At 45.6% G+C, this 24,904-nt stretch overlaps 1 protein-coding gene and 1 long non-coding RNA gene across 2 annotated transcripts; both read right to left on the bottom strand.

The window, feature by feature from the left end:
* Positions 1-7,336: 7,336 nt before the first annotated feature.
* Positions 7,337-16,066, bottom strand: LOC121018867 (zinc finger protein 233). The gene is given in 7 exon segments (XM_075819360.1): positions 7,337-7,586; positions 7,588-7,660; positions 7,663-8,166; positions 8,169-8,446; positions 8,448-8,477; positions 14,762-14,828; positions 15,955-16,066. Coding segments are annotated over 7 exon segments (1,302 nt in total). The 3' UTR covers positions 7,337-7,348.
* A 6,317-nt stretch (positions 16,067-22,383) lies between these two features.
* Positions 22,384-23,619, bottom strand: LOC121018563 (uncharacterized). Its single transcript, XR_005785229.1, has 2 exons — positions 23,475-23,619; positions 22,384-23,077 (listed from the first exon to the last, which is right to left on the bottom strand). It is a non-coding gene; the product is annotated as an uncharacterized LOC121018563 (long non-coding RNA).
* Positions 23,620-24,904: the final 1,285 nt, after the last annotated feature.

Here is a 24,904-nt window from a genome sequence, read left to right as displayed (position 1 = left end):
ACCTTTCCCAAGCCAAGTCCTTTCACCACTTTGCTCAGGATATTGGCTCCACCTGGGGGGCTCTCCTTCCCTCCACGTTTGCAGGGCAGGCATGAGACCTTGCACGTGCCCCTCAAAACCCTACTCAGGTGATGCCTTGATGAAGCTTCCCCTCACCCTCCAGGGATATTTTATTAATCAAGCTCCTGCACTGCCTGAGAGGCGATTAGTTCTTCCTCTGTTTCATATCGACAGCCCCCCAAACACATGAGGGGCAGACCGCACAATGAATGGAGGGACAGGGTGAGCCCACAGTTGGATGGGGAATGTGTGACTGTTGAGGTTCCCAGGTCAGGGGACTTGGAGAGCAGCAGCGTCACTTTCTGGGTGCTGCTTCTGGGTTTCTCCCCTTACCTACTGCTCTCACCTTGAGGACATCTTGGGATATCTTTGAAGACATGAAACATTGCCTGTGACGCCCTGCTTTGGCCACCTACTCCTCCCCCACAAAGTGCCTGCTAGGTCTTCTTACCCCACCTGAGAAAAGAAAAGCCCTTTTCTGTCTCCGTTTGAGACACTTTCAGATTTGGGAAATTGGAGCATTCGCCCTAATGAAAGTCCCTTTGAATGAAGTCTCTCCTCACTGAAGTCCAGATGTGTTTCTAGTTGACAGGTCCCATGGGCTAGGGATGCAATCAGTCTATTGACATCTAGTGTGGATCAGCGAGCACCTCAGTGTCACATGACTCCATCAGGCAATAAGCTTTTTCTGAGGGTGTTTCTGTGCGATCCAGAGGGCCCAGGGGCACCCATAAAGGGTTTTCCACTTTTTAAAAAATTTTTTAATGTTTACTTATTTTTGAGAGAGAGAGAGCACGCGAGACAGCAGGGGAGGGGCTGAAAGAGAGGGAGACACAGAATCCAAAGCAAGCTCCAGGCTCTGGGCTGACAGCACAGAGCCCGACTTGGGGCTTGAACCCACAAACCGTGAGATCATGACCTGAGCTGAAGTCGGATGCTTAACCGACTGAGCCACGCAGGTGCCCCAGGGACTTATTTATCTCCTAGTTGCCAGAGGTAGCCTTAACCAATATCTCTCCCATTACCCCACTCCTAGTCCCTGGTAACTGCCATTTTACTCTGCTTCTATGACTTTAGTTTTTTTTTTTTTGTTTTGGGGCTTTTTTAGATTCCACATATAAAAATTATACAGTATTTGTCTTTCTCTGTCTGACTTATCACACTTAGTATAATGTGATTGATCCGTGTTGTCCCCAAATGGCAGATTTTCCTTTTTTCTCATGGCTGAATACTAGTTCATATCTACATCATGTCTTTATCCATTCATCTGTCGATGCCACTTAGGTCGCTGCCATAGTTTGGTTATTGTGAATAATGCTGCCATATACACGGAGGTGCAGTACCTCTTTGGTGACCTGTGTTCATTTCCTTTGGATATATATACCCCGAAGCTGGAGTATCCATGATGTCACAATTTAGGGCCCCCCAGAGGGGTACACAGTGGCACAGTCTGAGTCAGTTTCCTGAGTGGAGCGATCCCAACCCACTTCAATTCAGCACAGTCCATGCTGGGGCTGGAACAGCTCGGGCGGACAGTATCAGATTTCAGCCCAGAGACCAGTCCAGGCAATGAGGAACTGTGATTTCAGCATTCCAAAAAAGCCACCTGCTTCTCTCTGGCAGCAGCAAAGCTGAGACTATAGGGCAAGATGGCTGTGCCCAAGTCCAAGTAAGGCCATCCTGAGCCCTTTCTACCTTGTTATTCTTAGAGTCCAAACTGACCTCTCAAAAATATGCACACCAGGCTGGAGAAGCATCTGCCTCTTGGGGTTAGACATCTGATTCTCTGAGAGCTCATTGGCAGCTAAAAACTGCTTTTGAAAACTCCAAAAGTGTATCTCCACAAGGAGATGGCCTCTCTTTTCATGTTGCCTCCTTTCTCCCAGAGGCTCCAACAGACAAGACTCATAGCAAAAATCATCAATTACAGAGACTTATTCTGTTCCCAAAATTCAAAGTTTAATTTTTTTTTAATTTTTAAATGTTTACTTATTTTTGACAGAGACAGAGCGTGAGTGGGGGACGGGCAGAGAGAGAGGGAGTCAGGGAATCTGAAGCAGGCATCAGGCTCTGAGCTGTCAGCACAGAGCCTAACACAGGGCTCGAACCCACGAACCGTGAAATCGTGACCTGAGCCAAAAGTTGGACGCTTAACCAACTGAGCCACCCAGGCGCCCCCAAAGTTTACATTTTAACCTGCTGACAGGAAGCAGGAAGCAAGGGAGTTGTGGCCTCTGACACATCCTCTGCAGCTTTCTCTGACTGAGATGATCCCTCTAGCGTTTAGGTCATAATCTTAGAAACTTGCATCAACTTTTACCATACATTGTAGCCACAAAATACAAAGCCATGTCTTTAAAAGTCCCCTTTGTTTTACCCCCTCTTTGTAAGCTTACTCAAACCCCAGGCAGTAGGTCTAACATTTACAAGGTTAGCAATGGCTGGGGAGGAGGGTTGTGACAACACCATGAAAATGTTTTCTATCAGGGAACCTCAGTCTTTCCCTCCTCCATCCACCCTCTTTATTTCTCTGGTTTATCTAAAATTTTGTCTTGTGGGGTGAAGACACAATTTTCTAGAGAAAGAAAAAAAAACCAGTCCAAGCTTCCAAGAGTCCTCTCCATGTGGAGTCAAACAAGACACTCTTGATTCCCCAGCAATGGGCTGTCACAACACATGTGAAGTATGTCTACCAGGGGACACTCAGCACCATTAGACATTCAGTACCTAAGATTTAATTACAGGCTAGTCACATACACACACTCTGCCTACAATGCATTCACATTCCTGACATCCAAAAGGAAAGCAAGTGTTTGGCCTACACCACATCGTTTGTACAGTTTAGGCCCAAGCGAACCACTTTTTATCACTTAGGGAATGGTGGAAACCCTACAGAAATCCCAGGTCTCAGATGTCAGAGGTAATGAATATCTTTTACAATATCTGCCCTCTCATTGTTTCCTTATATTTGACACAGAGAAATGGACAGTGCCTACTATTTGGTAATGAGGTAGGGAAATAGGTTTCTCATGAGTCTTTTGTCAGAGTATATTGGCATAGCCTTTCTAGAAGACTCTCAGACAATGTGGATCAAAATATAAAATGTGGGGTGCTTGGGTGGTTCCATTGGTTAAGAATCAGACTCTTGATTTTGGTTTCGGTCATGATCTCATAGTCATGATATCAAGCCCCATGTCAGGCTCTGTGCTGGTCATGGAGTCTACTTAAGATTCTCTCTCTGGGTTCCTCCCCCACTCATGCACACTCATGCTTTCTCTCTCTCAAAAAAAACATGTAAAATGTGACAATGCTATGCTAGGAAGGGTATGAAGAAACTGAATCACTCATACATTGCTGCTGGGAATATAAAATATCAGATACTCTGGAAAATAGTTTGGGAATTTCTTTTAAAACAAAACATGCAGGGTGCCTGCGTGGCTCAGGCAGTTAAGTGTCTGACTTTTGATTTTGGCTCAGGTCATGATCTCGGAGTTCGTGAGAATGAGCCCTGCATGGGGCTCCGTGGTGACAGCTCAGAGCCTGCTTTGGATCCTCTGTCTCCCTCTCTCTCTGCCCCTCCCCTGCTCACACTGTCTCTCTTTCTCAAAATAAATAAATAAACATTAAAAATAAATAAATAAAACAAAACATGCATTGGGAAGCCTGGCTGGATCAGTCAGTAGGCCGTGCAACTCTTGATCTCAGGGTTGTGAGTTCAAGCTCCAAACTGGATATAGAAATTACTCAAAAACTAAATCTTAAAAAAAAAAAAATAGGCCATCAGTTACACTCTTGAACATTTATCCCAGAGTAACAAAAATTTATGTTCATGCAAAAACCTGTGAGTGTTTACAGAAGCTCTATTCATCACATCAAAATCCAGAAACAACCGAAATGCCCTCTAACAGGTACATGGTTAAACAAACTGTAGTACACCTACCCCATGGAATACTCATCAGCAATAAAAGGAACTCTGAAAATCATCAAAAGGAAACCTCATTAAAATAGAGTCGGGAGGCCAGAAGAGGGAGCTCTCACGTGTACCACTCACCCTGAACAAGTACCAATTATAGAGTCCATCAGAAGAATCCTCAACAGGAAAGAATCATCAATTACAGGCCCCAACAGGAAAAGACTACTTTGCATCTTATAAGCATACACTGCTATCCGATAGATCTGAGATGACTGAAGTGTTTTGTATCTGTGCTAATATGGTAACATATGACTACTGAGCACTTGAGGAGTGGGGCTAGAGTGCCTGAAGAACTAAACTTTTAATTGTAATCTGAACAGTCACCCGTGGCTAGTTGGCTACCATATTGGTGGTGCAGCTCTAGGCTCTACTGTTTCAATGTTCACTTTTAGGTCTTAGTAACCATATGGAACTGATTTACAAATCAGCATGGTGTGAGATAGAAGTCAAGGTTCATTCATTTTCTATGTATCTGATCACTACCATATACTGAAACGATCCTCTACTGATAACACTGATTTACTGGAAGATCTCTCCACTGTATTGCAATGATTCCTTCATTGTATATCAAGACGGTACCATACATGAACTCTATTGTGTTTCATTAGTCTGTTGTCCACCACGGTGCCCACCACCACTGTGCCATTCTGTTGTAAAAATTGCATTTTCATCAAAGGTTTGGTATTTGAAAGTATAACCCCTCATGTTGTTCTAGACTGTCTTCACTGTTCTTGGCCCTTTAAATAGCTATATACATTTTAGACACAGTTTGTCATTTTACAGCACTGGTTCTAAAAATTTCTCCCAAGGAAATAACCGTACAAGAGCAGGAAGATGGATGTCACTGTTCTAAATTTTGCATTGAACTGTTTAGGAGATACAAACTGAACATTCATCAGTAGGTAATTGGTTAAAATGTGGTATGTCTGTATTACTGGAATACTATGCAATTAAAACATTATAGATCAATATTGATAGAAAAGGTTTCCAACATATTAATGAGTGAATAAAATCAAGTTACAACATAGTATGCATATTGTCCTAGTTTTGCAAAACTGAAAAGATATGTATCCATATGCAGATACCCTAAAAATGTTCAATAAAATCTTGTTTATTATGTTGATTATGGAGACATTAGTGCCTTTTTTAAATTATTTGCTTATTTAAAAATTTCAGGCATTATTTTTTTATTGTTTTAATGTTTTTATTTATTTTTGAGACAGAGAGACACAATGCATGAGCAGAGGAGGGGCAGAGAGAGAGGGAGACACACAGAATCCGAAGCAGGCTCCAGGCTCTGAGCTGTCAGCACAGAGCCCGACACAGGGCTCACACTCGCAGACCGTGAGATCATGACCTGAGCCGAAGTCGGACGCTTAACTGACCAAGCCACCCAGGCGCCCCCAGGCATTATTTTTTAGAGAAAAATCTAATTTTACTCAGGGGAAAAGAAAAAGATTCTCCAGAACACTGATATATGATAAAAATGGCAAATCGTACCTATAAATATTGGCATTTAGATAGGGCATATTTAGGAAAATGCCAACCCTTCAGGTGAAAAACACGGACAACAAGAGGTCCAGAAAACTGTTCTGTAAGTATATAGAAAAGGGGGTGTGCTACAAGAGTTAACAGAGCATCAACTCTTTAAATAAATTTGCTACGAGTTGGAAAGAACAAACATGAGAATCAACTCAACCAAAAGCGCAGAGATGAGGAAATCGCAAAAAGAATTAATCCAGAGCCATTTTCAATGGGGCCTATATCCTGTCCTATCCATATTCTTTTTAATTACATACACCAATAAATTCTCCTTCTGTCTCAGCTAGTTCAGACTGGGTTTTCTATTTCTTACAACTGAAAACATCCTCATATGAGCAGCCATGAGCTCCACTTGTCCACCCTAGGATCTGGTAATGACAAAGCACAGCGTTACTGGCCCTGGATTTCTGATGGTAATATGGAACTCAAGTAGCTGAAAGGTAAGGTCCAGGAAAAAAAAAAAATTGTGTGAAAACCGTTCTTTCTCTCTCTCTCTCTCTCTCTCTCTCTCTCTCTCTCTCTCTCTCTCCAGTAAATATACACTGAAGTAAACTATTCAACCAAGCAAACTTAAAAAAAAAAAAAAAGCAAAACAGATAAGAATTGTGGGGTGGTATCCAAAATACTCTGTGCCTGGGGCGCCTGGGTGGCTTGGTCGGTTAAGCGTCCGACTTTGGTTCAGGTCATGATCTCATGGTCCGGTCCGTGAGTTTGAACCCCGCTTCGGGCTCTGTGCTGACAGCTCAGAGCCTGGAGCCTGCTTCCAATTCTGTGTCTCCCTCTCTCTCTGCCCCTCCCCTGTTCATGCTCTGTCTCTCTGTCTCAAAAAAATAAATAAACGTTAAAAAAAATTCAAAATACTCTGTGCCTTAATAGCTTAGTTCAACGTCCAAAAGGCATACTATAATATGTCCCCCTTTTTTCACACACCTTTCTCATGAAGACTTTATGGAATTGAAGACAAGTTTCTCTTTTATCATTCAGTCTCTTCTTGTCACAAAAGACCCAAAAGAGATAATGAGATTTATACACAATGGATGATGTACAGAGAGTCTTAAGTGGTAAGATAAAAACTTGCAGAGGACAGGAGCCAACTGCAAAAAAATCTTACACTCAAATTACACATTGCATGATTTTATGTATTTTTTATTAAGTGGTCACTTCCTTGAATTACGTTTTAAAGCTCCTTACAAGAATCCTTTTCCTTGGACAACTGATTATGACTGACTGGGTTGAGCTCCTTAAAATTTTTACGTATTTGTCATATTTATGATAGGTTTCCTTTCCACCAAGTTAGACATTTTCAGGGCACCTACTGTTTGTTAAGCACTGGCTGGAGGTCATGGTCATTCAGCAGTAAACAAACTTCCTGCCCCCATGGAACTTATATTCTAGTGGGTATGGATTTCGTCATGTCCATCTATATACTTTTGCTAACATCCTGACCTTACCTATCATTCTTAGGGGCTCTCTCCTGTGTAGATTTGACTGAATGTAGAAGTTCTGACTGAAACTTACTCATCTCCGGGCTCCTGGGTGGCTCAGTTGGTTAAGCTTCCAACTTCAGCTCAGGTCATGATCTCCCAGTTCGTGAGTTCAAGCCCCACATCGGGTTCTGTGCTGACAGCTCAGAGCCTGGAGCCTGCTTCAGATTCTGTGTCTCCCTCTCTCTCTGCCCATCCCCTGCTTGTGCTCTGTCTCTCTCTCAAAAGTAAATAAACATTAACAAAAAAAAAAACTCAGCTCATTGCTGAATTCTTAAAATACAATATTTTATAAATATTCTCTGCTGTGTGGATTTTCTGATGAAAATGAGAAGTCTACAGTCTGAAGAACACTTTTCTCACACTCATCACGTGCACTGGATTTATCACCATTATGGACTCTCTAACGAACTTGAAGACGTGAACTTTTACTAAAGCCATTACCACAGTCAAAACATTTGTAGGGTTTATCTCCCGTATGGACTCTCCAATGGGCTTGAAGATGTGAGGTCTGATTGAAGTCTTCAAGCTCTCCAATGGGCTTGAAGATATGAGGTCTTACCACACATGCCACATTTATAGAGTTTCTCAACTGTGTGATCCTCTGACGAACATGAAGATAGGAGTTCCAGATGAAGCCTTTCCCACATTCTTCACATTTGTAGGGTTTCTCCCCTGTATGGACTCTCTGATGGGCTTGAAGATGTGAACTCTGACAAAAGCCCTTACCACACGTCTCACATTTGTATGGCTTCTCTCCTGTATGGACTCTCTGATGGACCTGAAGATGGGAAATCTGAGTGAAGTACTTACCACATGTGTCACACTTATATGGTTTTTCTCCAGTGTGAACTCTCTGATGGGCCTGAAGGTGGGAATTCAGGCTGAAGTTCTTATCACACATACCATATTTATATGTCTTCTCTCCAGTGTGGATTCTCTGATGGACTTGAAGATTTGAGGCCTTACTGAAGTCCTTCCCACATACCTCACACTTATATGGTTTCTCTCCAGTGCTAACTCTCTGATGAGGACCAGGATTCTGATTAACTAGCCTGTCGCATGCCTCCCATTTGTATGTTTTTTTCTCTAGGAGCGGGGCGGGGGGTGGCTCTGATAGGCTTGAAGTTGTGATGCCTGATTGAAGCCTTTATCACACATCTCACATTTAGAGGATTTCTCTCCAGTGTCATTGATACAGCAAATGTTAAGATCTGGGCTACGACTCGAGCCCTTCCCACACATGTCACACCTATACAGATTGTCTCCTGGTTGAAGGAACTCATGGGTGGGAAGACAGGAGTTCTGACTGAAGCCCCTAGCCTACACCTGACATTTGTAGGGCTTCTCTCCTGTGTTGATTCCCTGATGATTTTGCAGGTGTGAGCTGACTGAAGCCCTCACCACACTCACCATTCCTACCTCATTTCTCCCCTACATGAACGCTCTGACAAATGCAAAGCACTGAACTGTTGCTGATGTCCTCCCCACACTCACTACATACATGGTGTTTCTCTCCTGAGTGGGTTATACTATGTTGGAAGGATTTCCTCAGGAACTCTTTTCCACAACTATTGTGGTTATAAGCCTTCTCGCTGTTGTGTGCTTCCTGATCATCGTAATGTTGAGAGATCCTTCTCATAACACAATGGTCACACTTAGATGGTTTATTTTTTACATCAATTTGCTGACACCTATTCTGATCATTGTGTGACTCTCTCAGGTAGATTTTCTTCCAGAAATCCCAAGTAGTCTTAATTGGAAACTCTTGACTTTTGATAGTATTGGAACTCTCCCCTTGAAGCTTTATCACACAGTTCTCATCTTCAATAACCTGAGATTCTCCTGCCCACACCTGACAGGAGGAATCACCCTGTGTTGGCAACTCAGACTTCTTGCTTTGCAGATTTATTACAAAGTCTTGATTTCTGGTTAATTTACTTGTAAATGGCTCCCAGATCTGCCAGTATATAACATCTTCATGTGAAAGGTATCTTAATCCTACTTTTTGAAAAGTCTCCATCTTGTTTTGATTCCTGTGTCCTGGAAGGATAAAAAGGATTCAGATGCGAGCATGAAGACAAGTGAATATTGTTCAGAGACAGAAATATTTCACAGATCAATCACACCGGGAGATCTTATTCAACCAGTGAAGACTTCAGCTTGACTTTATCACTGGCTTTTTCGTGCCTATGGAAACACAGTAATGAGCAGGCTCCTTCCTGCCCACTAGGTAGCAAGGAGACTCATTTATAACATACCAAGACTAATGTATGAGGTCAAATTAGAAATACAAGGCTACAGAGCAACAAAAAGATGTATCAGAAAGATTTTACAGGGGAGAAACTCTACTTCTTTGTCCATAAAAATAATCACTTAAGTAATTCCTGCCTCTTTTCTGCAGCAGGTATATAAGATCTACAAAATCCTGGATATTTATAAGCCTTAAAATCATGGTTACACTATTACCACCTGCATGTATGTATAAGACAAGGCAAAAATGGCTGGGAAATGCCGAATCTGTCCTTTAGTGTTTACAGAAAGATTATCATGTGATGCCAAGAGTTCCCACAGAGAAAAAGAGAAGACATCCTCAGAAAAGTGCAAAGAATTTATTTGTTAAAGGAAACATTTTCTCTGTCCTAATAATAAATCCACAAGATAGTTTCCTTATATCCTTAATTTAGCCAGTAAACACACATTAAACAAGCTAGATTTGAGAGGATTCCCCTTTACTCCAATGAAGTCCTAATACAGAATACCCAACTGATAAACATTATAGCTAGGAAAAAAAAAACACTAGAAAATGTATTCTCATAGCGGACATATCGTATGGGAGTAAAAATCCTATGACCATTGTGGCCACTTAATTTGGCTGGATTTTCTGCTGAACAGTTAGAGTCATCTCTTAGCTTTTGTGGATTTGTGTTTGTACAAAAGGTGCTATGGTACACAGCACACAAGATGGCCCCCAATGATCCCTGCCTCCTGATATCCATACTCCTATAAAGGTCCCCTCTCACAATGTATCAGGATCACTCTGTGTAAACAGAATATGGCGGAAGTGATGCTATGACACTTCGAAAGTTAGATTATAAAAGATACTGTGGCTTCTGCCTTCCACTCTCTTAGATCACTAGCTCTTGGGGAAAACAGCTTCCATGTTTTGGGGACACTCAGGCAGCGCCAGGGAGAGGCCCACTTGGCAAGTAAGTGAGACCCCCAAATAATCAACGAGGAACTGAGATATTTTGCCAACAATGATGTGAATGAGTCCATCTTGGAAGCAGACCTTTCACCCTCATAAAGCCCTCAGAAGACTGAAGTCCTGGCATCTCCTTGGCAGTGACTTCATGAGATCCTGAGCCTGAACCACCCAGATACCTGCCCGAGATTCCTGGCTCACAAAAACTGTAAATAAATGCTTGTGGCTTTAAACCAATAAGTTTAAGAGTAATTTGTTATATAACTATAGATAACTTAATACAAGTACCACAGAACTTCTAATTAGGTTAGACATTAACAATGTTCTGAAATAATCCTTTTATCACCGTGGTTCACTCTGCTCATGTAAGCTTTCTCCAGGAGGAGCAAATACATAGAGACAGAAGGAAAAAATGGTGGTTTCCAGACTAAGGGGAGGAGGTATCGGAGCTACTGTTTAATGGGTATGGAGTTTCAGTTTGAAGATGAAAAAAGTTCTGGAGATATGTGGTGGTCATGGCTGCACAACACTGGGAATGTACTTAAGGTCATTGAGAAGTACACTTAAAATGATATATTTTGTTATGTATATTTTACCACAATAAAAAAAAAAAAGCCCTTGTCAGGTAACTAGTATCTCATCCCTTCTAACTGAGAGCTAACATCAGTGAACATCATTTTACTGTATCTGATTGTCTTTCATACAAGTTGAGATTCCCCTCGTTCTTGTATGACAAGTCATTTTTCCACCGAAACTCAGACATCTTGAGTATTATAAGACTTGGGATTTCATGTAAATCTTCTGTTTTACTAGGCCCCCTCTGACACCTCTCTCAAAGGCGAAGGGGGGCAGAGCTAGGCCCAGATTCCCTACTTGGCCTCTGTTGATATCTGGTGGGGTAAGGAGTTAACTACTTCTGGGCTGGGGTGAGACTTCGGGCCCTTTACTTCTGGTCTCTGCAGATAAGACTGTGGCTGAAAGGGGCAGAGGTGGTTTGTTACTGTTCCCCATTGGCTTCTACTGACATGGGGTACGAGGAGTTGGCCTCAACTCTGCTGGGTAGTGGTCAAAGTCCTGAATTTCCACTAGGTCTCCTCTAACACCACCTAAGCTGGGAATAGGAGAGGCAACTCATTATCACTAGGTGAGTGTGAAGTCCAGGCTTCCACATTGTCTCCTTTGACAACATAGTGGTGGGTGAGTCCTTATTACTCCCTGACAGGGAGTTTGGGGGACTCATTATAGCTGGCAAGGCAGGAAGCCTAGGCTTGTCATTACAGCCTGGCAGGGGCAGGTGTGGGGCGGGTTTTGTTTGTTTGGTTGGGTTTTTTTGTTTGTTTGTTTTTTGTTTTGTTTGTTTTTTTGTTTTTTGTTTTTGTTTTTGTTTTTTTGTTTTTGTTTTTGTTTTTTGGTCTGTACTCATTGGTATTTCCACATTGCCATCATCTCCAGCACCAAGTCTGGGATATATGAGGCAAAAAGAAAACCCAACTCACTGCCATATCACTCCTCGAGTCTTAGGTCCCAAGCCAGTCTGCCTGCTTTCATGTTTGCTTTACATACAACATCCAGGATTTTTAGCTGCACTTAGTGGGAAGAATAGGGAAAAGTACGTTTCCTCCATCTTTCCAGAAGTGGTAGTCTCCAGAATTACTTTTTGGGAACAGACCTTGTATGTAAGAACACTGCAGTGTTCTTTAAAAACATTTTTTAGGGGCACCTGGGTGGCTCAGTCTGTTAAGCATCCAACTTCGGCTCAGGTCATGATCTCACAGTTCCAGCCCCGCGTCGGGCTCTGTGCTGACAGCTCAGAGCCTGGAGCCTGCTTCACATTCTGTGTCTCCCTCTCTCTGACCCTCCCCAGTTCATGCTGTCTCTCTCTGTCTCAAAAATAAACATTAAAACATTTTTTAAAAATCTTAAACTACCTAAATGTCTAAGATTAGGGAATTCTTTAAGAACAATTCATTGAACTATAATGTAGTCATTAAAAATGCAGATGTGGGCGCCTGGATGGTTCAGTCAGTTGAGGGTCCAACTGTGATTTCAGCTCAGGTCATGATCCCAGGGTCGTGGGATCAAGCCCCAAGTAGGGCTCTGTGCTGAGCATGGAGCCTGCTTAAGATTCTCTCTCTGTCTCCTTCTGACCACCACCCCCACTCATGCTCTCTCTAAAATAAATAAAAATGTTTTTAAAATGTAGGTGACAGAAACTTCTATTTCTGGCTATAACAGAATAACTAGGACTAAACATGCCCTCCTATCATGAGTAGGAAAATAGGGGGGGAAAGTATGAAACAACCATCTTCAGACATCGAAAGCACAGTACTTTGACCTCTTAAATGCAGGAAACAAATGAGGAGTCCTATGATCACCCCAGATATTTGCCAATCGATAACTTTTGAACTGCAGGTGCAAGAAGGAGGAGCCCAAACAGAGACCTGCTGAGTGAAATCAGAACAGAAATCAGAAACAGAGACAGAAATCAGAACAAGGAGACTGGGTAGCTGGAAATTGCAGAGCAGAGTTCCAGAAAGAAGAATGCAGAAGAAAAGCACTGTAAATCTGCACAGGAATCCCTTTGAGTCCACCACTAAAGACCAAACTGTGCACATATATGAGGAAACTCCACAGGCCAGGCAAAAAGTAACCGGAGAGTTATGGGCTGAATGGTTTCCAGAGCTTAGTAGCTTAGTAGGACTTAGAGGTGTTTGAATTCCAAACAGTCAAAATGGAAAGCCCTCACTGACCACTAGGGACATTTGGCAGCAACTGAGGGGCCAAGCTTAGGTAAAAGGGCTAAACTATCTCTAGAACAGAGTTTCTCAACAGTTGACATTTTGCAGCAGGCAATTCTTTGTTGCCAGGTGCTATCATGTGAATTGTAGGATATTTAACAGCATCCCCGTCCACTGCCCAGTAGTTGTCAGTAGTACCCACCCTAATCATGACAACCAAAAATGTCCAGACACTACCAAATGTCCCATGGTGGGGCAAAGCTGCTGGAAAGCCACTGCTCTGGAATAAAGATTACTCTAGACCCAACCTAACTAAGCTTAAAAAACAAGGTCAAAAAGAATCAAATTGAACCAAAGGAACATATGATGATCCGATTATTAAAAGAAAAAGCATTTACAAAAAGTTGATGGTCATTCATAATAAATGCTCTTGAGTAAAGTAGGACTAGAAGGGGACTTCCTCAACCCCAGTGACTGGCATCTACAAAAAGGCCAGCAGGTGATGGAGGACTAAACACTTTCTCCCTAAGATTAGGAACAAGTAAAGGATGTATATGGTGAGTACTTCTATCCAAAAGTCTTCTAACAGTCTTAGCCAGTGCAATAAGAGAAGAAAAAGAAATCAACACAATGGGGATGGGAATGGAAGAAGTACAACTTTTTATTTAGTGATGACCATCTGTGTAGAAAATTCTAACAGGTCAGAAAAATGTTTTTAGATTTACTATGCAAAGTTAGCAAGGTCAAGACACAAAAGCCAAGTATATATCTACATTCTAGCAACAAACAGACACTGAATTTCAACAATAACAGCACTTAGAATAGTACCCCCTAAATATCAATCCCTTAGAGATAAATTTATCAAATACATGTAAGAAACCCACATACTGAAAGCTGTGAAACAAAGCTGAGGGAAATGAAATGACCCAAATAAGTGAAAGAAGATCTAAATGCTCATGGGTCAAAATGACTTGTATCCAGAATATTAGAAGAACTATTAAAATTCAATACAAAGTAAAAAACTTACCTTAAAAATTGAGCAAAAGAATTGAACCTTTCAAAAAGAAAATATGCAAATGTCCAAAAGGCAAAAAAAAAAAAAAAAAGGTAGTCAACATCTAAAGCATCAGAAAATACAAATGAAAACCACAACAATATATCACAACACAACTGTCATTAGGATGACTAAAATTCAAAAGATTGAAAATATCAAATGTTAGAAAAAATGTGGAGCCAACTGGAACTCTAACATATTGCCAAAAGGAATATAAAATATGCAACTACAAATGAAAAATTACTTGACATCTCTTAAAAAGCTAAGCATATAACCCAGAGATTAGATTCTCCTCCTAGTTATTTATCAAAAAGAAGAAAGAAAAGAAAAGAAAAGAGCTCAGAGCCTGGAGCCTGCTTCAGATTCTGTGTCTCCCTCCCCCCTCTCAAAAATAATAAAAAATTTAAAAAATAAAATAAAATAGGCTGCTAACTTCACTAAACTTTTCAGAAAGGATATACAAAAAAAAAGCACACTAAAAAAAAAAGCACATGACTCAACATCATTTATCATGAGGGAAATACAAATCACAATCACAGTGAGATGTCGATTCATTAGACTTTTATATTTGCTAACTTGTGATTGAGATTGGGACACTGTTAGTGTTATGCCCAGAATTCGTGATCCCCAAAGACCACCAGGGAGCCGAGTCCAATGCAAAAGCAAAGAGCCTTTATTCGAGCTAGCTCGAGCTCAATCCCCTACCTGCACCGATGCAGCAGTGAAATGCTGGAGAGAGTGCGTTTCAAAAGCACAAAGGTTTTATAGGGATCTAGGGGCAGTTAATGGGGTGATGGTCATGGCCTTAGCCGATTGGCTGGGGAAGGGTCAGAGTCCCATTGCGCAGGTTGCCGTGCGTGATTTGAATGGGAAGTTTGAATGGGTGAGCAGGAAGTTACTCCAGGGGAGTAGGCATGGTCTGAGGTTTGAGCGGGAATTTCTTTCTGTGGTTCTCCCGGAAAGGGGGCCATGTCAGGGACATAGTCACTCAAGATGGAGGACACAGAACAAAATGGAATTGGCCGGCCTAGGTCCGCTCCTTCATTCCCCCCTTGTCATGTAGCTTACAGACCCAATCATGGGACTGGCTGCATTTCTATTTTGTCCTCTTCTGTTATTAGGGGCTTGCACTGAGCACGGAGGACCATTAGTTGGACGGTCCCCACACAGTCCCTGACAAACAGGACCAGCCTGTTGATGATACAGGGTCCAAGGGTTACTAGTAGGAGCAGGATGGCAAGGGGTCCAGCAAGGGCCGAGATGAGGGTAGTTAACCAGGGAGACCAGTTGAACAAAGACTCGTACCAGGACTGAGATCGTTCTCTCTCTAACTTTTGTTTTTGCAGCCCTTCCCTTATGAGGGCCATAGATTCTTTTACAACACCCGAGTGATCAACATAGAAGCAACATTCTTCCCCTAGGGCTGTGCATAGTCCTCCTTGCTGCATGAATAATAAGTCTAATCCCCTTCTGTTTTGGAGTACTACTTCTGATAAGGAAGTAAGGGATTCCTGTAGATGAGAAATTGATTTCTCAATTCTTTCTATGTCTAAGTCAATGGCTGCCCTTAGGGTTCTGTAGTTTTTGTCCTGGATGACGAGTGAGGATATTCTGGTCCCTGCCCCCACTAATCCCAGTCCAAAGAGCGCTAAGGACCTGGGAGTGGATGCAGGGAGCGAGGCCACTGGAACAGGCCCACCATGCATTTTTGGGGGGAAGTAGATACACTGTCTCTCTGGGGACTGTTAGGGTTTCATTACAGAAATGAAACTGCCCGGGGGGGGGGGGGGGCCCGTGGCCTATGCAAGTGCCCTGCCCTGTTACTGCCTGGATGGTTAGTCTTGCAGTAGCCTGCTGCCATCTTCAGGAGCTAGAGTTGGAGGCTGTTGTATAATTACCTTTAATGGCAATACCTTCGTAATATGGGGGCCGGACATTTAGACAGAGCCAACAGGACTTGGTCAGGTTGGGCCTAGAAGCGTTTAGTAACTGGTATCCTCCAACAACCATGCTCTACAGGGGGTCTGTATCAGGTAGTGAGTTGTGACCTGGGGCAGGAGATGTGGGTGACACTCCGGTAGGGACAGGGGATGTGGAGGGCTGTGTGGCCGGGGCCTGGGTGTTTCTGGGCATGGCCGTCCGGGCGGGGGCAGGTCGGGGAACTAGTACTTGGTGGGGTCCTACCCCCTTGGGGGACTGCTGGGCAAGGGGAGTCGCTTGCATTCAGAGGGTAAATAACGTTCCCTTGTCCTTGGCTCCCAGCCTAACCCGGTCATATATCCTGAGTCCCCAGGTTTTTCCACTCTCCCGTCCTGTTGTTTTTTTACCTTGGCTTGTAAAGGATATAACTATGGGATTACCGTGCCCCCAGGCATATGGCAGTCGGGGGCCACTGGGTTGCTTTACCACGATGAGATCTCTGGTGTGTGGTGGGGTCCACCAGATGTGCCCCGTCGAGACACATGACTAGGAGGCGCAAAAGTAGCCAGCCACGTCCCCGCATGTGCTCGAGCGAGAGTGGCCAGGGCAGACATAGAAATAAAGGAATCCGGGGGCATATGGTGATAAGGGGAGCAGAGTTTGGAGGTCTACACAAAGTTCTGGGAACCAAGTGTCCCTGGGGTGGCTCTGGGAAGTCTGATTAAGTATTGTCCCCAAGCTGGTGTCTATGATCTGCAGGGTGATGTTTTGGGGGGCGTGGGGACTCTCAGCAGCATGAGCAGTGACAAGCAGAGCTGACAGAGTTACCAATATTAGGTGGGTTGAATGCGCTGTAGCTTGAGCTTGAGTGGGTTGTGTTGGTCCTGATTGACGGCCCATCACATGACGAAGTCCTTCCGGATCCAGGAGGGGTCTGCTGGCCGAACGTGGGTGTGATGGACCCAGGTCGCAATGCCATCTACTTTGAGAGCGGTGGGGATTGTCAGCACCACGATGTAGGGTCCCTTTCAGCACGGCTCAAGGGTCTCTCAGTGGTGCCTCTTGACGTAGACCCAGTCTCCCAGCCTGTACTGATGAAGTATCGGGGTTGGGCCAGCCTCGTAGATGGCATGGAGGCGCGGCCAAATGTCCTCGCGTGCCTTCTGGAGCCCTCTCAAGGAAAGAAAAAGTTCTTGATCTTTAAACTCAGCAAGAAGTTCATCTCGAAGGTTGGGAATAATAGGGGGTGGCCTGCCAAACATGATCTCATATGGAGTAAAACCCAGGGTGTAAGGAGTGTTCCTAACCCAGTAAAGGGCGTACGGTAAGTGAGTCACCCAGTCCCCGCCAGGCTCCATGGTTAATTTGGTAAGGGTCTCTTTTAGGGTTCTATTCATTCTTTCTACCTGTCCTGAGCTCTGGGGCCTCTAAGCAGAATGTAATTTCCAGTTTGCCCCCACCGCCTTGGCTACTGCCTGTGTTACCTGCGAGATAAAAGCTGGTCCATTGTCTGACCCTATCATGGCACAAAAACCATACCTGGGTAAGATGTCTTCTAGTAGCTTCTTAGCCACCATCTGAGCCATTTCATGCTTGGTTGGGTATGCCTCCACCCAGCCAGAAAAGGTGTCTGTAAATACTAAAAGATATTTATAACCATACTTTCCTGGTTTGACTTCAGTGAAGTCAACTTCCCATTGGGCTCCCGGTCTGGTGCCTCTGAGCCTGGTTCCTTTTTTATTTGATGTGGCCCTCGCAATGGTGAGTTGGCAGGTCTTGCAGGCAGATACAACTTGCTCTATTTTGGTGTCCTGTTGGTGAATCTTGATTCCGGCATGTCGGATTAAGTCTTTTAATTTTCGGGCCCCCATGTGAGTAGGCCAATGCATGTGCTCTAATACTGAGACTCTGAGCCAGTCTGGCAGCACGAGCTCCTTGTTAGGTGTATACCACCATCCCTTTATCTCCTGGGCCATGGGGAGTTTCTTGATCTGCTGTAACTCCTCCTGGGAGTATTTAGGCTGGTCTGGTAAAACTGGGTCTCCCGGGTCCGGTAGTTGTATGGTCATGGTGGGGACTGAAGTAAGGGCTACTGCCTTGGCTGCCTGGTCAGCCTTTTGATTACCTCTAGCTACTGGGTTATCAGTTTTCTAGTGCCCTTGGCAGTGGATAATGGCCAGCTTGGCAGGAAGCCATAGGGCTGTAAGCAGGTCAAGTATCTCCTGCTTATTTTTTATAGTCAGTCCTTCTGCCGTCAGTAACCCCCTCTCCTGATAAATTGCCCCATGAATATGAGCTGTGGCAAACGCATAACAGCTGTCTGTGTAGATGTTAAGTCGTTTACCAGCTCCCAGCATCAGCGCCTTGGTGAGGGCGACGAGCTCTGCTCATTGGGCTGACGTTCCAGAGGGTAGAGCCTCTGCCCATACGGTGTCCATTTCAGTGACCACCCCTGCACCCGCATACCTGTGTCCATCCCACACAAGGCTGCTGCCATCAGTGAGCCAAGTAGCCTCAGCATCGGGGAGGGGCCGGTTGGTCAGATCCGTCTGGAATCCATGTACTTGCTCCAGGATCCCTGCACAGTCATGTAGTAGAGCATCTAGGTCAGGGTCAGGCAGCAGGGTTGCAGGATTGAGGGCCGCACTGGGGCGGAACTGCACCCGTGGAGGGTTGAGTAGGAGGCTCTGGTAATGAGTCAAATGTGTGTTGCTTATCTATCTATCAGGAGGCTGTTTCAGGACCCCTTCAATGGTGTGTGGGGGTCATGATCCAGATCTCCTGTCCTAGGATCAGTTTGTCTGCGTCCTTGACTAGGAGTGCTGTCGCCGCAATAATTCTTAGGCATGGCAGCCAGCCGGCAGCCACTGGGTCTAGCTTTTTAGACAGGTAAGCCACGGGGCGGTTCCAGGGGCCTAAGGCTTGAGTTAGAACCCCTTTTGCTATTCCCTTGTGTTCATCTACAAAGAGGTGGAAGGGCTTTGTAATGTCTGGCAGGCCCAGGGCTGAGGCACCTAGGAGGGCCTTTTTTAACTGATTAAAGGCAGTTTCTTCTTTTTCAGTCCATTCAAATGTTTTCCCCTCTTTGGTAGCTTCATATAGGGGCCTGGCAATCTCAGTAAAACCCGGAACCCAGAGGCGGCAGTAGACGGCCGATCCTAGGAATTCCCTTGACAGTTTCTTTTCTGGCATCTGATAACCGCCGCTGTCCACCCTCCAGGATGTATCCCAGATAACTTACCCTCTCCCTGCATATCTTAGCCTTTTTCGTGGATGCCCGGTACCCCAAGGCCCCCAGGGTAGCCAGCAGGTCCTGGGTCCCTCGCTCACAGTCCTCGGCCATCTTGGCAGCAATCAGGATGTCATCTACGTACTGTAGAAGGGTGAGGCCAGGGTACTCCTTTCTGTACTCACCCAGGTCCTCGTGTAGTGCCTCGTCGAAGATGGTGGGAGAATTTTTGAACCCCTGAGGCATCCGTGTCCAGGTGAGTTGTCCGCTGTAGCACTCCTCCGGATCATGCCACTTGAAGGTGAACAAGGGTTGGCTTTGGGGTGCCAGCGGCAGACTGAAGAAGGCTTCCTTTAAATCTAGTACAGTATACCAGGCCCTGGAGGGCGCCAAGGAACTCAAGAGAGTATATGGGTTGGGAACAGTTGGGTGTATGTCCGTGACCCTCTTATTTACTTTCCGGAGGTCTTGTACCAGTCGATAGTCATTTGTGTGAGGCTTTTTGACCGGCAGTAGGGGGGTGTTCCAGGCAGACTGGCAAGAACTAGTACCCCTAGGCTTCGTAGTCTCCGGATGTGTGGCTGGATCCCCTTCCGGGCTTTCTGAGACATGGGGTATTGTTTGATCCTTACCGGACCTTCCCCTGGCTTGAGCTCTACCAGGACTGGGGTCCTATGAGTGGCTAGTCCTATCCCCCAGTCTCTGCCCAAACCGAGGGGAATTCTTGTAGCCATCTGTCTATATTATCCTCTCTCAGGAGAGCCTCCTAGTGGAGGCGGTATTCATCCTCTAGTTTCATGGTCAGGACCTGGATGGGGTGGCCCTTGCCATCGGTGACCTGAGGCCCCCCTTGTCTGAAAGTTATCTGAGCTCCAATCTTGGTAAGTCCCGTCCTAACAGCGGATAGGGGCATTCTGGTATTACCATGAAGGAGTGGGATACCCAGCCCATCCCCAAATCTACCATTCTTCGGGTAGTCCACGAATACTGGCTCATACCAGTCGCCCCTTGTACCTAGGACTTCTTGCTGGCTAGTTTTCCTTGTGGGGTGCAGAGGACCGAATGTTACGTTCCAGTGTCAACAAGGAAGTCAACAGGGGTCTTCTACACTTTAAGAGTTACCCTGGGCTCGGGAAGAGGGTCCGAACCCCGACTCCCCTAATCACTCAGCTCATCTAGCTCTAAGACTTTTACTTGATCAGTCTTGCTTCCCTTCCCGCTGGCCTTTTTCGGACAATCTTGGGCCCAATGCCCCATCTCCTTGCAGTATGCGCACTGATTTTTCTGCAGCCTCTGCTTCCCCCCTTGGTGGTTCCTTTACCTCCTTTTGAGTCGTCTGCCAGCTGCCAGAGACAGTGGTCTCGTTCCTTGGGGGAGTCAGCAGTGGTAGCTAGTAGTATTCTGGCCAGGTCTCGAGTCTGCTTACTGCTGGTGAGCCTGCTTGTCCTCAGGAGGCTCCTGGTTATTATATACCTTTTCGGCTACCACCAGTAAGTCCTGCAGACTTTTTTCTCCTAGTCTATCTATTTTCTGTAATTTTTTCCTAATGTCTATGGCCAACTGGTTTACAAAGGCCATGATAACAGCTGCCTTGCTTTCCGGAGCCTCTGGATCCATGGGGGTATAGGTACGGAATGCCTCCATGATCCGTTCTAAAAAGGCAGCCGGAGATTCATCTTTTTCCTGTTGCACATTTCCCACCTTGGCCAAATTGGTTGGCTTCCTAGCAGCCATTCGGAGACCCCCCATTAGAGTCTGGCAGTAGACCCAGAGCCTCTCCTTGCCTTCTGCCATGTTGAAATCCCACTCGGGCCAAGTTAAGGGGAAGGAGGCATCTATCTGAGCCTGGTTGGTGGTGGGATTCCCGTCTGCGCCCGGAACTAGTTTTCAGGCCTTATTGAGGATTCTTTCTCTTTCCTCAGTCATGAGGAGGACCTGCAAAACCTGCCGGCAATCGTCCCATGTGGGCTGATGGGTAAAAAGAACAGAGACTAATAAATCAATAAGCCCTGCCGGTTTCTCAGAAAACTTAGGATTCTGAGCTTTCCAATTGTAGAGGTCACTAGTGGCGAAAGGCCAATAGTGATGGGGCTGATTCCCCTCCGCGTCTGTGGGTCCGGTGGCTCACAGGGGCAGAATAGTAGAGTCAGCGGAAGAGGCGGATTGCTCCCTCTGAGTCCTTTGTCTGGTAAAGGGCGGGCTTCCCACTGGAGCGTTTCCGCCTCCCGCTCTCAGAACAGCGTCTGCCTCCCCCGGAGGGGGAGGCGGATGGTGTTCTTCTGGCATCCTAGGGGGGGTTATACGGGGGAGGAAAAATTCATTCTTCTTCAGTCCCCCCTTGTAGGACAGGGTAGAGGGGTGCTGAAGGCTGGATAAGACTTTTCTTGTTCTCCTTCTTCTCTGTCCCCTGCAAAGCAAAAATGGGTTTCGGCTCCAGAGGGCGTGGGGTTAGGAAGGGCTTAAGCCAAGAGGGTGGGTCTTCTACAAGGTCCTGCCAAGTGGTAATGTAAGGGAGCTGATCAGGATGGCCCGTCTTAGGCCGAGAGATGATACCCCTGACTCGGTGGATGGTAGGGAGGTCGAAGGTTCTCTCTGGCAGCCATCTGACATTGAAAGCTGGCCACTCGCTAGAACAAAAAACCTGCCACTGACCCTTTCGGACTTCCACACTGAGGTTGTTAGCTCTTCCCCTGACATCCTTAAAGTGATCAATCATAATACTTAGAGGAGTAGTCTGAGTCTGTCCCATAACATCCATCCAGTAAGTCCACAGAACAAAACAGAGAAACACAGAAACAGACAGAGGGCCCCTAGAAACAGTCTTCCAACTCCATGGAAGCAAAGCTGAAAGCTAGACGACGGCCTCACACTGACCGGCGGGAGCGACCTGCCTCGTCTCAGACCTTTGAGGGGAATCCACGTCCCTCCAGAAGGGAGGATCGGATGTCTTCCAGAACTCCCGGCCCGTGGTCCTCCAGTGCATCTACTTAGACCGTGCCAGGCACTACCAGAATTTCAGAAATGAGCTCACACAGAAGAGACGGAACGAACAGACACTAACCATGGCCAGTCAGGCTCTCCGGGTCGGGGGTCCCTCGGGGGTCTTGGGGATCCTGGACGAGCCCCCAAATGTTATGCCCAGAATTCGTGATTCCCCAAAAACCACCAGGGAGCCGAGTCCAATACAAAAGCAAAGAGCCTTTATTTGAGCTAGCTCGAGCTCAATCCCCTACCTGCACTGACACAGCGGTGAGATGCCGGAGAGACAGCGAGTTTCAAAAGCACAAAGGTTTTATAGGGATCTAGTGGCAGTTGGTGGGGTGATGGTCATGGCCTTAGCCGAGGCTGGGGAAGGGTCATAGTCCCGTTGCACAGGTTGCCATGTGTGATTTGAACGGGAAGTTTGAATGGGTGAGCAGGAAGTTACTCCAGGGGAGTAGGCGTGGTCTGAGGTTTGAGCGGGAATTTCTTTCTGTGGTTCTCCCAGAAAGGGGGCCATGTCGGGGACATAGTCACTCAAGATGGAGGACACAGAACAAAATGGAGTCAGCCGGCCTAGGTCCGCTCATCCAGTTAGCAGGACGCTGGGGTCACTTCTCCTCTGCACCCTCTGAGAACTTGGGGCAGAGACAGGAAAGGAGGCTGGGAGAGATCACAATTTTGTCTCTGGTCCAGGATAAATCACGGAGGACAATCACAGGCCCGAGCTGGGAGTGAGGCCAGCCCTTCTTTTAAAAAGGGGGTGGGGTGGGGTAGTGAAAAGTCAAGAGGAATCCTAAAGGCCCTGCTTCGCGCAGGCGTCAGAGAAGGGCCGGCGACGCTGCAGCGCTGAACTCACCCCGGGCTCACAAGCTTCCAGGAACCCAGCGCTTCTTGGAAAGAAATCGTAGATTGGTAACAACCGGCCACCGTCCCTGTGCCAGGATCGCTTTCAAGCATTCTTACATCTACTTACTTCACGTAAACCCCACTACACTAGTGCCTACTAGGAAGGTACTACCCTTAATTCCACTTTACAGAGGACAAATGGAGAAAGTAAACAAGTCCACGAAATGTCGCTAGAAGGCGGCAGAGCGTGTAGGAGTGGGGGAGGCGAGAGAAACCGAGGTCGCGACCCCCGCCCGCCCGCAACGCCAAGGTGACACACCCCGCCGCCCCGGCCCTCAGCGGCTTCTATGCCTCTTCTATTCCCCGAGCGACAGGGCGGCACTTGCGGGCTCTGCGCCCGGGCAAGCTTGGCAGAGACGCAGGGTCTCTGCACCGACTCACCTCCCACAAGGTACCGATGAAGGCGGCTTCGCCCTCCCAGGGCGGAAGTGCCCTGTCGGCCACCGTCCCTCGACTACTCTTCCCAGAACCCCCTGCGGTACAAAGGGCTTATAGCTTCTTTCCGTGGCAGTGGCTGTGACTCCCCCAGGCCTGGACTACGCTTCCCAGAATCCTCCGTAATGCGGCTCTAAAGGTTGCCACTTTTTCCCCCCTTAAATGTATAACAGTTGCAGTTAAGTCCGTTCTCAGGTGCTATTAGCGTTTGACCTTTCTTTTCTTTTTCTTTTCCTTCTTTACTTGTTTAAAAAAAAACCTTCATTAGGAACGCCTGTGGGTGGCTCAATGGGTTGAGCCTCCAACTCTTGATTTTGGCTCAGGTCATGATCTCAGGGTCTTGGGATTGAGCCCAGCTTCTGGCTCTGCGGCTCTGCGGCTCTGCGCTGAGCGTGAAGCCTACTTAACATTCTTTCTTTCTCCCTCCTCCCACCCCCTCAGTCTCTCTGCCTGTCTCCCCCACTCGTTCTCTCTCTAAAAAAAAAAAAAAAAATTATATATATATGTATATATATTATATATATGTAAATATATATATATATATTTTTAATTACAGTACTAATAGGTGCGACTGTAAAGAAATGTAGCTGTATAGGAGAGAGAAGTGAAGCTAGGCTCTCAAGGCCGGTTTGATGCTAGTGTATCTGGAAGTGTGGAGATCTCTGACAACGTTTACCTGATATGAGGTTTTCTTTCCAATAATAATAAGTTTCCGCAAAAACAAAGAGTGACTTCTGATGGATCCAGACCACAAGACAAATAACTAAAGTTTCCCACTCCTCTCGGTTTTAATTGGGCACTTGGAAATGAGGGTATTTTCTGATAAATGAAAAAAAAATTGTAGTGGCAGGGAAGTAAAGGAAGTACTTCAGTTTGGAAAAGAAAAGCCTGAAATACATCTTGAAAATGTCTCTCTAGTTTGCTTTCAGCATATCACCTACAGTCCATTCTGCACTTGACATCATAAAATACAATAAGATGTTTTATTTTTCTACAGGGTGGTTGCAATCAATGAACCATGATTATTCAAAATTAGGTGTGAAAGTGGGGGATCTTGATCAGATAATAGTAACAAATTCAACTTTTTTTCAGCTTCATTGAGATATGATTGAGAAAAAAGTTGTAACATATTTAAAGTGTACGTGGTGAACTGATATGTGTTCATTGTGAAAGGATTTCCACGATGAATTCGCACATCCATCAACCTAACTCTGTTTGTTTTGGTGAGGACCTGTGAGTTCTACCCGCAGCAAATTTCAAGTATGCAATAGGGCACTATCAAATCCTCAGACCCTATTCATCTTATAACTGAAAGTTTGTACCCTTTAACCCAACCTCTCCTCACTTTCCCCACCTTCCAACCTCAAGCAACCACC

Source organism: Herpailurus yagouaroundi, unplaced genomic scaffold, assembly GCF_014898765.1.
Source record: "Herpailurus yagouaroundi ecotype Mexico unplaced genomic scaffold, PumYag 220, whole genome shotgun sequence".
NCBI lineage: Eukaryota > Metazoa > Chordata > Mammalia > Carnivora > Felidae > Herpailurus > Herpailurus yagouaroundi.
The sequence above is the reverse complement of the archived record's forward strand: the minus strand, read 5'-3'. Positions and strand labels throughout refer to the sequence as shown.